The sequence below is a fragment of the Rhinopithecus roxellana genome, chromosome 3 (assembly GCF_007565055.1).
Source record: "Rhinopithecus roxellana isolate Shanxi Qingling chromosome 3, ASM756505v1, whole genome shotgun sequence".
Taxonomy (NCBI): domain Eukaryota; kingdom Metazoa; phylum Chordata; class Mammalia; order Primates; family Cercopithecidae; genus Rhinopithecus; species Rhinopithecus roxellana.
The window spans coordinates 115,738,783-115,752,213 of NC_044551.1; the positions used below are offsets into that span (position 1 = coordinate 115,738,783).

Genomic DNA, 13,431 nt, shown 5'->3' on the forward strand with positions numbered 1-13,431 from the left:
CAAGGAAGGAGTGATCACTTTTGTCAGTTGCTACTGAGATAGTATATACAATACAAATATGTAAAGTAAATTGTGAAATACTAGAATCTAAGCTAAAAAGGAAGGACAAACAAAAGTTTTTTTAGAAATTGGGGGGAACGTGAAATAACTTCCTATTGGGAAGAAGTTCATTTGGACTGCATTTTGAAGGATGTACAGAATGTTTTGAAACATAAAGCTCTGAAAATTGGATATAGCAGAATAGCAAGAAAATCGACATTCTTGCTACCCGAAGGGAACACAGTAAACTCATTGCTGAAAAATCTTATGTAGACCTTTTCTATGCATATTGTGCTTTTACTTGGTAGGGATTGTGCTGTGTCTACATTTTTCAAATTATATGCTCATTTAAGAAAACTCAGATTGAGCAACATGGCAAGACCCTGTCTCTACCAAAAAAAATTTAAAAATTAGCCAGGCATGGAGGTACACACCTGTAGTCTCAGCTACTAGGGAGGCCAAGGCAGGAGGAGCGCTTGAGCTCAGAAGGTCAAGGCTGTAGTGAGTTGTGATTGTGCCTCTGCACTGTAGCAACAGAATGAGTCCCTATCTCAAATAGTAAAATAAAAAACATCATTGTCACATACACATTTCTCAAGTTATTGTAAATGGTTCTCACATATGTTTTAGTAGTTCTCCTCAATTGAAGTAATAGTTTCCCTGTTAGGCCATTTCTGCTTTTTCACAATTGTTGCTACCCTATTGTTAACATCTTGGCGAATTTTCCAGATTATGTTTTAGAGGAGATTCCCAGAAGTTGAGCTGATAAAATCAGTGGCTATCACCAGAGTTTTTTGCAACAGTCTGTGGAGGGGAAAGGATATAAAGAGGAATAGTGAGAGGTACAAGTGGCAAAGTTAATGAGGACCTGATGACAAAGAATGTAGAGTGCTTGCCAGGGAGTTCTGACTTTTTCTTTAAGGCTGTTTGCAAGTTGTACTGTGGGGAGATTAACTTGGCAGTGTGTTTTGTATATGGCTGCTGAAACGAGCACTTGGTAGTGTGTTTTGAAGAGACTGGAATAAGAGACGAGAGGTGGGTAGACCCGTTAGAATGGTTTAGAAAGGAAAGGATGTATCTCAATAACTCATTAGTGACTAAGGATCATCTGCCTCTAGAGAAGACGTAGATGTTAGTTATTCTTATTGAATATGTCAAAAAATAAATAGTTCATTAGCAGTACTTTTTTATTGAACAAATGAGTAAAGGCCATTTTCATTTATCTTTTCTTAAGTTAGACACTGATTACATTTCTTCAGTTGACTGCTCTCACATTTTGTAGTCTAGCCAAAGTCATCACACACAGTAATAAGTTGTGGGTGAACTGACATTTTGAGTTATTTTGAAATAGACATTATAGAACTCATTAAAGATTACTTTTCAAGTGTTTTCATATTTTAACACTTTGATAATTCTGTAATCTTTTTTTTTTTTTTTTGAGACGGAGCCTCGCTCTGTCACCCAGGCTGGAGTGCAGTGGCCGGATCTCAGCTCACTGCAAGCTCCGCCTCCCGGGTTCACGCCATTCTCCTGCCTCAGCCTCCCAAGTAGCTGGGACTACAGCGCCCACCAACGCGCCCGGCTAGTTTTTTGTATTTTTTAGTAGAGACGAGGTTTCACCATGTTAGCCAGGATGGTCTCGATCTCCTGACCTCGTGATCCGCACGCCTCAGCCTCCCAAAGTGCTGGGATTACAGGCTTGAGCCACCGCGCCCGGCCATATAATTCTGTAATCTAAAGCAACAGTCCCCAACCTTTTTGGCAACCAGGGACCAGTTCCGTGGAAGATAATTTTTTCATGGACAGGGCTGGGGAGGGGGGCAGTTGCCATGGTTTCAGAGGCATTAGATTCTCATAAGAGCGTGCAACCTAGGTCCCTTGCATGCACAGTTCACAATAGGGTATGCGCTCCTATGAGAATCTAATGCTGCCCCTGATCTGACAGGGGGCAGCGATCAGACAGTAATGCTCGCTCACTCACTTGTTCGACCCAATTCCTGACAGGCCACTGACGGGTACTGGTCCACGACCCAGGGGTTGGGACCCCGACCTAAAATGTACATTGTTAATGCTTATAGTTGTTTGGATATTTGTTCAATTGTAGTATCCCATTTTTTATTAAAGCTGAAAGATAAAATTAAACGAATGCTTTTACATAAGTGAATGGGACTTAATTTTTAAAGTTCTATAGTAGTTACTTAATGATAGAATATTATTAAGAATAGAAAATAATAGTGAATAGTGTACCATTCAAAGAAGTTATCTTCTAGGGCCAGTTTTCAAACTTTTTTTTAATAAAAGGTATGAATTTTTTTTCTGAACACCTTGGCAATTATTTTGAAGTCTTCTACCTTTTGAGATTTGTGATTTAATTTAAAAATAGCATTACTGGTAAGATTAAGGAAGAACGCTACTAAATTCTAGCAAAATAATATTCACTTCTTTATAAATTGCCAGTATCTTAACAGTTTTTAAAAACATGAAGTATGTTTCACTTTCACCCTCTGAAGCTTTCGGGTGTACAGGAACATGATTTCTGACCTGAAGTAGGCTGACATCTTAATTGTGTTTTTTAAACAATATTTAATCACTTGGTAATTACATAAAGAATACAGAATTCAATTCTCTTTGAAAAAGTGTAAAAGATTAAATTCTTTTTGACCTCCATATCCTAATCCCGATCCCCTTTTTGTCTACTTAGATTAAGGCTTTTCAACCTTGGCTAAATATATTTTAAGAAAGCAAATATTGGCCGGGCATGGTGGCTCATGCCTATAACCCCAGCATTTGGGGACGCCAAGGTGAGCAGATCACGAGGTCAAGAGATCGAGACCATCTTGGCCAACATGGTGAAACCCCGTGTCTACTAAAAATACAAAAATTAGTGGGGCATGGTGGCATGCACCTGTAGTCCCAGCTACTCGGGAGGCTGAGGCAGGAGAATCGCTTGAACCCGGGAGGCAGAGGTTGCAGTGAGCCAAGATTGCACCACCACTGCACTCCAGCCTGGCAACAGAGGAGGACTCTGTCTGAAAAAAAAAAAAAAAAAGAAAAATATTGCTAATATCTTTAGATATCTTACTGTAGAATCTTTATATTCCTTTTTTTTTTCCCCGAGACAGTCTTACTCCATCACCCAGGCTGGAGTGCAGTGGCATGATCTCGACTCACTGCAACCTCAGACTCCTGGATTCAAGCGATTCTCATGCCTCAGCCTTCTTCGTAGCTGGGATTACAGGCGTGTGTCACCACATCTGGCTAATTTTCATATTTTTAGTATAGACAAGATTTTGCCATGTTGGCCAGGCTGGGCAAATTTTTAGAAAAGAGTTAACAGGGCTGGGTGCGGTGGCTCACGCCTATAACCCCAGCACTTTGCGAGGCTGAGGTGGGTGGATCACGAGGTCAGGAGTTCCAGACCAGCCTGGCCAACATGGTGAAACCCCTTGTCTACTAAAAATATAAAAATGAGCCAGGTGTGGTGGCAGGCGCCTGTAATCCCAGCTACTTGGGAGGCTGAGGCAGGAAAATTGCTTGAACCCAGGCAGCAGAGGTTGCAGTGAGCCGAGATTGTGCCATTGCACTCCAGCCTGGGCGACAGAGTGAGCCTCCGTCAGAAAAAAAAAAAGAGTTAATAGAAGTATTATCTGTGAAATATAAGCATAAAACCATGAGTTGTTGTTACTGAGTTACCATTATGTCTTGTTCTGTTTGGGGAAAATAAGATTTTTTATAACCCAGAAACTGTCAATATCAGTTTTTTTATGTGTTGATAGTCGTCTGCAGTTTTAAAAATAAGAGATTGAAAACAGTTGAAAATTTTAAATTTTGTTCAACCATTCATTAATTACCAAATGTGTAGAAGAAAAAGCCACAATAAATGCATTTACCTTCTTTATTTCTTTCTCGATAAGAATTTTGGTAGAGCGTTGTATAAGTATGTGACTGTCTAAAAAAAGACTCCTTTTTCCATGTTTTGCTCATGATTAACGTAAGAATTAACTATCTTAATGATTGTTTTCAAGGCTATGAAAATGAGCCGGAGATCAGCTGATGCCAGTCAGAGGAGTTTGGCATATAATCGAATAGTTGATGCCCTAAATGAATTCAGGTACATATTCCCTAGCTTTCCATAACGCAGTAATTCATAGTGTACACAGGAAGATTTATTTCTTTTCTTTAATTTGTTCTAATAAAATTTAATTTCTTTGTCCTATAATCATATGATGGTGTAATTCAGTAGACCATTGGCTCCTATGTTATTACATCTCAAATGTGCTTGAGAGTCAAGCACATTGAGAGCCATCAGTGGTATGTTTTTCAGTATTGGGCCATTTGACAAGCAAATATGACCAGGAAAGACCCTTGTTCTGGCAAAAGTATGCTTTGTTCTCTCTTGGGATCCTAGATGTAGGGACTGTTAAGTGGTATTTAACCAGTCGTAGTAATCAGATATTCTTGAATACAGGAGATACAAGGATATATGGATATAATGAACATGAACTTGATATTCTTTTTTTTTTTTTTTTTTTTTGAGACGGAGTTTCGCTCTGTCGCCCAGGCTGGAGTGCAGTGGCCGGATCTCAGCTCACTGCAAGCTCCGCCTCCCGGGTTTACGCCATTCTCCTGCCTCAGCCTCCCGAGTAGCTGGGACTACAGGCACCCGCCACCTTGCCCGGCTAGTTTTTTTTTGTATTTTTTTTTAGTAGAGACGGGGTTTCACCGTGTTAGCCAGGATGGTCTCGATCTCCTGACCTCGTGATCCACCCGTCTCGGCCTCCCAAAGTGCTGGGATTACAGGCTTGAGCCACCGCGCCCGGCCATGAACTTGATATCCTAAGTGGCTTTGTTGCTTGATCCTTCCTCTAGATATGGCACAGTGAATAGTCCTTCCGCCAGGGTTTTCTGGCTCGACAAAGCTTGTACCTGAAGTCCCAACAACTACTATAGCTGTCTTCTAACTATGTGACAAACATACGTATTACAAATGATCTTATGTTGGGAATTATACTAACTGACTGATACATCTCCCTTGACAAGAGGTTCGGTTTAGGTCTACTTCATTTTCTCAATCTTTCCTCCTTTAGACTAGAGGGATAGTATAGCACAGGGAGTGAAAACTAAGACTCTAGAATCTGTCAGACAGATGTGGGTTTTAACCCTGGCTCTGTCATTTACTACCTCTGGTGATCTTGGACAAGTGCATTAGCATTTTTGACCCCTAGTTTTCTAGTATAAAATAGGTAAATTCAATTTAGTAATAATCTGATAGATTGTTATAAGGATCAAATGAGATTGTGTGTGTAAGGTACTTAGCAGAATGCTTGACATGAGTGGCACCGTTCTTTTTTCTTTCTTTCTTTCTTTTTTTTTTTTTTTTTTTTTTTTGAGGTGGAATCTTGTTCTGTCACCCAGGCTGGAGTGCAGTGACGTGATCTTGCCTCACTGCAACCTCTGCCTCCCGGGTTCAAGCAATTCTCCTGCCTCAGCCTCCCCAGTAGCTGGGATTACAGACGCATGCCACCATGCCTGGCTAATTTTTTTTTATTTTTAGTAGAGACGGGGTTTCACCATGTTGGCCAGGCTGGTCTCAAACTCCTGACCACAAATGATCCGCCCGCTTTGGCCTCCCAAAGTGCTGGGATTACAGGCATGAGCCACCGCGCTTGGCCTGTGGTAAACATAACCTACAGCAGTGCTTCCCAACTTACGTTATTTACATCATATCTTAACAATTTTGCGAAATTTATGTATCATATATACTTTTTAAATTTAGTGTTTCTCTTTAAATTTGATCATCTTTTATACCTAAATAAATTTATTTCAACATGAAACTTTGTTACCCTAGTTAGGGAAGCAGTATGCTTTACCATAATAAAACTAGCTATAAAAATAAATTTATAGTAACTAAAATTAAAAATGTGTATCTGGGCAGGGCGTATTGGCATGTGCCTGTAATCCCAGTACTTTGGGAGGCCAAGGTGGTTAGATTGCTTGAGCTCAGGAGTTAGAGACTAGCCTGGGCAACATAGTGAAACCCCGTCTTAAAAATAATGATAATAATAAATGTGTATTTATATACCACATTATGTACACTGTGTACCACTGTGTAAATTTTATTATTATCAGTAGTCTATGTACCTTACTTTTTAAAAAATTACATATTTTTTTTTTACTGACAACTCTGTGGTCTCTTACTGCAGGGATCTTCTAGATTGTTGTTTGTTTAAATGGACCATCACATCTTGGAGTGAAAGGCTGTTTTAGCTTGTGAAACTGCAGGATTGCTATGATGAAACTGTAGGCATGCCATACATATACATAAAATTTTAAAACTTTTAAAATATATAAAACTTTTTAAAAAAAAACTGAGCTAAAGAGTGGTAGATTTAAATTGAAGAAATTTACTTTATGACTATTGTGTAATAAACATTTACTTAACTCAATTATTGAGAAAGAGAATAATGTCTACTCATTCATTTGGTTTATGCATCATAATGTTTAGGATAAAAGACATGAAAAGCTAGTTAAATATATCTTACTGTTCTGTACAGTAAACTCAGTGGTTAGGGGAAATGTAGAGAAAAACACAGAATTTAATTTCAACTTATGTTATTTTTTGGTATTAGAAAGAAATAATTTGTACAGGCAAAAACTATATTTGAGATGATATTTCTACCATATATTAATTTTACTTTAACATTAATTTTAGGCAGTTTTTAATTATATGAAGCGTGCTAACAAATAACATTTTAATTTAATATTTTTATTGTGGTAAAAATATCTATAACATTAGATTTAGCTTTATAAATCATTTTTTAAGTGTACAGTTCAGTAGTGTTAAGCATATTCACATTGTTTTGAAATCGATCTCTAAAACTTTTTCATTTTTGGACACAAACTCTAGTGATAGAATAATCAGTGTGTTTTTTTTGTTCACTGGCATCTTCACTCTTTATATCTGAATTATATGCAAAGTTATTCACAATTTCATTTCTCATACTTAAACCTTAAAGGTTGAGATTATCACATTTTGGGTGCCATTCATGATTAAATAAAAATGTTATGTAAATGTTTCTTATAGATGAAGAATAGCAGAAATCAAATACATTTGCAGAGGGAATTTAGAGCAATTTTTATGAGCTGCCTGATGTGTAGTCTACTTTGGCTTCATAACTTCTCAATTTGTATAGCTCTGTTTGTATGTTTCTGGAAGTTATGTGAAAACACGAAATTTGATGATTTTACGAATGTAAGATAGAAATAATTTTAACGTCAGGATTATTTGCTTGAGATGAGAATTTCTTTGAGTTGTATTGTTTTAATATAAATGTTTAGGTATCTTCTTTATGATTTAGGAGGTAAATTATACCAAGTTGCTTAAACCAAATGTTAATGGTTTAGGCCTGCCTAGGATACATACCCTCACCATTGATTTGATATTTCAGTAAGTATTCTACAGTTGAGAAAAAAGAAGCCCATGTTAAGCTCAAGATAAGTGGTTTTCTGTTTTCTCAATGTTGAACACAATTTTTGAAAGCAGGTAAATTGTAGGTGGTGGAATTCTAGCCAGCCAGCAGACATTTTATGTGACATACTGTTTTTTTTAAATAAACGTTTGAACCCTTAGGCCTGTACGCCAGATCAGCTTTCTTTAGTTTGGCATAAGCTTTATCTCTCTCAGTCAGTTGTATTAACCCATATATTGTATAATTTTATTCCTGCTGGGCCTCTGAAGATTATTAGTTTGTACTTCTGTTTTAGGAGTTGGTGATTTATAGCCATTAATCTAGACCTTATTCTTTTTTAATTTGTAGTGCAGTCTGATTTTCGTGCATCTTCTGATACTATCCATGTTTGTGTCTGAAGAGCTAGCCCTGCACAGGCTGAATAATGACTATCTCTTCTTTCTTTTCTTTTGGAATGTTTTGAGTGGGAGTGGGGGACAGCAAAACGAAACAGTAACTAAATGGTAAATTCTAAGACATGCCTAACTCTTAGATTCTCTATTTCTTGGCCACTCTGTATTATCAGTTAAGAGTATAAATAGCTGTAAGTAACTTTATTTTTCCAGTTTGATGCATGCGTTTGTGCACGCACGTGCCCACGCACACAATGAATAGACTTAATTTGAACAGTTTCAGATCTACAGACAAATTGAGCAAATAGTAGTTTTTTCATATAGCCCTTTATTTATTTGAGACAGTGTCTCACTCTGTGGCCCAGGCTGGAGTGCAGTGGCATGATCTCAACTCACTGCAGCCTCTGCCTCCCAGGGTTCAAGCGATTATGTGCCTCAGCCTCCTGAATAGCTGTGTTTACAAGTGTGCACTACCACACCCAGCTAATTTTTATATTTTAAATAGAGACGAGGTTTCACTATGTTGGCCAGACTGGTGTCAAACTCCTGGTGTCAAGTGATCTGTGTGCCTTGACCTCCCAAAGTGCTGGGATTATAGGTGTGAGCCGCCACACCCAGCCTCAGTTATTAACGTATTACATTAGTATGATATATTTGTTAAAACCAGTGAACTAATGCTAATATATTATTATTAACCAAAAACCAAAATTTACATTAAGGTTCACTCTGTTGTATAGTTCTATGGTTTTTATTAAATGTATGATGTCATATACACAATTATAGTATCATATAGAATAGTTTCACCACCCTGAGAATCCCCTGTGCTTTACCTGTTTATCTCTACCCACTAACTGCTGACAACCACTGTTCTCTTTACCTCTTTACTGTCTCTATGTTTGTCAATTCCAGAAGGTTGTATGCTTGAAATCATATACTATGTGGACTTGTCAGACTGGCTTCTTTCACTTAGCCAGTCTTTTATAAGATTCTTCCTTGGTAGTGGTGGTGTTATTGCTGTCGTTTTTACCTAGTAGCTGATTTCTTTTCATCACCGAGTGATATTCTGTTATATAGATGTAACCCAGTTTGTTTATTCATTTTCATTCACCTATTGAAAGATATCTTATAGCTTTTGGTGATTATGAATAATACTGCTATAAATATTCATATTTGGGGTTTTATGTGGACATGTTTTCAACTCAGTTGGAAAAATACATAGAAGCGTGATTGTTGGATATTATGTAAAAATTGTGTTTAGCTGTGTAAGAAACGATCAAACTGTCATCCAGAGTGACTGTACCATTTTGCATTCCCACCAGCAATTAGTGAGAGTTGCTGTTGCTCTCCAAAGAGGCAGGTAGTGATGTATCATTATTGTTTTAATTTGAAGTTCCCTAATGATATATGTTGAGCACCCTTTCAAATGCTTATTTGCCATCTGTGTATCTTTTTTGGTGAGGTGTCTATTTGGGTTTTTTGTCCTTTTTAAGTTGGCCTTTTTTTTCTTATTGTTGAGTTTTGAGGGGTTTTGTTGTTGTTTTGTTTTGTTTTGAATACCAGTTCTTTATCAGATTAAAAAAAATACTTTTTACCAGTTTGTGGCTTCTTATTCTTTTAACAGTGTCTTTCACAGAGCAGTTTTTAATTTTAATACAGTCCGACCTAACAATTTTTCTTTCTTGTATAGTATTTGGTGCTATATCTAAAAATTCATCACCTAACCCAAGGTCATTTAGATTTTCTCCAGTGTAATTTTCTGTCTACTTTATAGTTTTGCATTTTATGCTTATAACTATGATCCATTATGAATTAATCTTATGAAAACTGTAAGGTCTTTGTCTAGATTCATGCTTTTACACGTGGATGTCCAGTCATTGCAGCACCATTTGCTGAAAATACTTTCTTTTCTCAATTGAATTACTTTTGCTCCTTTGTCAAAGATCAGTTTATACTCTAGTTGTGTGAGTCTGTTTGGGGGCTCCCTGTTCTGTTCTGTTCTGTTGATCTCTGTGACTATATATATATATATATATATATATATATATGTATGTATTTGGCCATTACCTTGCTTTTGTTGTTTTTTTAGTTGACAGGTAAAAATGGTGTATCTTTACAGTGTATAAAATGATGTTTTGATATATGTACACATGTGGAATGGCTCAATCAAGCTATTTAACATATCTAATACCTCACATAATTATCATTTTTGTCGTTAAAAAGACTTAAAATCTACTGTCTTAACAATATTCCAGTATATAGTATTATTTTTAACTGTAGTCGCCATGATGTGTAATAGATCTCTTGAGCCCTGAAATTTTTTTCTTTTTTTGTTTTTTTGTTTTAAGACAGTCTCACTCTGTCCTCCAGGCTGGAGTGCAGTGGTGCAATTTTGGTTCACTACAACCTCCACCTCCCGGGTTCAAGTGATTGTCATGCCCCAGCTTGCTAAGTTGATGGGACTACAGGTGTGTGCCACCACACTTGGCTAATTTTTGTAGTTTTAGTAGAGGCAGGGTTTTGTTATGTTTGCCAGACTGGTCTCAAACTCCTGGCCTCAAGCAATCTGCCCACCTTGGCCTCCCAGAGTACTGGGATTACATGTATGACCCCCCATGCCAAATTTTGTGTCCTTAGACCAGCATCTCCCTTATTTCCCAATCCCCATGCTATCTTAATTACTGTATCTTTATAGTAAATCTTGAAGTTCAGTAGTATCAGTTCTCCAACTTTGTTTTTATTCTGAAGTATTGTGTTGATTATTCTGGGTCTTTTTTGTTTCTATATAAACTTTAACATCAGTTTATAGATGTCCACAAAATAACTTGCTGGGATTCTGACTGGGATTGTGTTAACTCTATGGATCAAATTTTGAAGAACTGACATCTTAACAATAGAGTCTTCCTATTCATTACCATGGAAACTATTCCCACTTATTTAGATCATCTGATTCCTTTCAACAGGATTTTGTAGTTTTCCTCATATAGACCCTGTGTATATTTCCTTAGATTTATACTTGTTTTTTTGGGGTCGGGGGAGGGAACCTAATGTAAATGGTATTGTTTTTAATTTCACATTTCAGTTTTTCATTGCTGGTCTGCAGGAAAGCAGTTGACTTTTGTATATTTACATTGTTTTCTGCAACCTCATTATAATCATTTATTAGTTCCAGCAGTTTTGTTTTCTTTTGGTTGATTCTTTGAAACTTTTTATATAGAAAATCAAGTCTTCTACAAATAAAGACTTTTATTTCCTTTCCACATGTATACTTTTTCTGTCTTCTTTCTTTCCTTCCTTCCCTCCTTTTTCTATCTTTGTGTCTTTCTTGCGGCCCTAGCTGTAACTTCCAGTATGCTATTGAATGAGAGTTGTGAGAGGACACATCTTGACCTTGCTCCCAGTCGCAGGGGAAAAACATCCTGTCTCTCACCGTAAGTATGATGTTAGCTGTAGGTTTCTTGTAGATATTCTTTCAAGTTGAGGTAGTTCCCCTTTATTCTTTGTTTGCCAGGAGTAGATAATTATTGATTCAATTTTTAAGTAGACATAGGCTGTTCAAGTTACCTGTTTCACCTTATATGAGTTTTGGCAGTGCGTGTTTTTCAAACAATTGGTTCATTTCATCTAAATTTGTGGGCATAGACTTGTTCATATACTCCCTTAATTATCCTTTTAATTTTCATTGTATCTGTAGTGATACCCCTCTTTTTGTTTCTGATATTTATAATTTGTTTCTTTTTGTGTTTTTTTTTTTAGTTTCCTGGATAAAGGCTTAAAAATTTTACTGATCTTTTCAGAGAACCAGCTTTTGGTTTTGTTGATATTCTCTGTTGATTTTCTGTTCAATTACAATAATTTCTGCTCTAGATTTTACTATTCCTTATCTCTTGAATGCTTTAGTTTTATGCTGCTGTTTGTCTAGTTTCCTAAGATTAAAGCTTAGATCGTTGATTTTAGATCTTCTTTTCTGGTATATGTATTCAATACTTAATTTCCCTTTAAGCACTCCTTTTGCTGCATTCACAAGAATTGATAAGTTGAATTTACATTTAGTTCAAAATATTTTAAAATTTCTTTCACAATGTCTTCTTTGACCTGTGTGTTATTTAGATGCATGTTGTTCAATCTCCAAGTATTGGGGGATTTTCCAGTTATCTTTTTCTTACTAATTTCTAGTTTCATTGTGATTTGAGAATATACATTGTATGATTTCTATTATTTTAAATTTGCTAAGGTGAGTCTTATGGCCTAGAATGTGGTCCATTTTGGCAAATGTTCCCTGTCAGCATGGGAAGATTGTGTATTATCCTGTTTTTGGATGAGGTATTGTATAAATGTTAATTAGATTCAGTTGACTGATGGTACTGTTCAGCTCTATTATATCTTTACTAATTTTCCCTGTACTGCTTCACAGGGAGTGCACATACTTCATAACAAAATATTCCAATTTTCCCTCACATCACATCCCTTGTAACATTGCTGTCATTCAATTTAATTTTCCATTAGCTATGATCGTTCAATATGTTGTCATTTTTATTACCCTAAACAATTATTTTTCTATTAGGTCAGTTTAGAATAAGGAAAATGAAAGACTTTATTTTACATTTATTACTTTTCAAATACTCATTTTATGTAGATTTGCGTTTCTAACCTGTTTTCTCTGAAAAATACCTTTTAACGTATCTTAAATATCATTTTTTCTGCCATCAAATCTCTCAGTTTTTGTCTGAGGAAGTCTTTCTCTTTTCCTTTTGAATTATTTTGCTGGATACAGAATTCTAGGTTATTGTTTTTCTTTCAATGTTTTAACCATTTTTCCCTAGTCTCTTTGTTTGCGTAGTTTCTAACGAACTCTAACGCAGTTCTTACTCTTCTATAGGTAAGGTTGTTTTTGTCCTTCTTCTATTAAGATTTTTGTCTTTGGTTTTCTGCAGTTTGAGTATGATATATATAGGAGTAGATTTATTGGTATTTATCCTGCTTGGTGTTCTGTGAGCCGCCTGCATCTATGGTTTGTTGTCTGTTAGTAATTTTTTAAAATTCTAAGCTATTATTCATATATTTTACTTCTCCATTTTGTATTATTACATGTATATTTTTGTAATTGTACCATAGTTCCTGGATATTATTTTTTATCCTTTATTCTCTTGGCTTTTCAGTTTGGGAATTTTTATTGACATACCTTCAAGCTCATTGATTGTTTCCTTGGTCATGTCCAGTCTGCTGATGTCCCTATCAAAAGCATTCTTTATTCCTGCTTCTGTTTTTTTCTTTAATTGCTAGCATTTCCTTTTGATTTTTTGGCTCTCCGTCTCTCTGTTCCATTTTCATCTAGTGTTGCATGTTGTCTATTGTAAACATTAGAGCAACAGTAATCATAATATATATTATATAAAATAAACATTTATCATAATTTTCAATTCCCATTCTGATAATTCTAAAATCTTTGCCAAATTTGAGTTTGATTCTGATGCCTACTTTGTCTGTTCAGACTAGTTTTTGTTGCTTTCCAATTTTTTGTTGATAGCTATATA

At 36.1% G+C, this 13,431-nt stretch overlaps 1 protein-coding gene across 2 annotated transcripts in view; it reads left to right on the forward strand.

The window, feature by feature from the left end:
- The window catches only part of FNIP1 (folliculin interacting protein 1), a 161,491-nt gene that overhangs the window by 99,510 nt on the left and 48,550 nt on the right, over window positions 1-13,431 (forward strand). For both annotated transcript variants that reach the window (XM_030926751.1, XM_030926752.1), the window contains one exon: window positions 4,065-4,150. In XM_030926751.1, coding sequence (XP_030782611.1) covers window positions 4,065-4,150 — 86 coding nt within the window. The remainder of the gene's footprint in view (window positions 1-4,064; window positions 4,151-13,431) is intronic.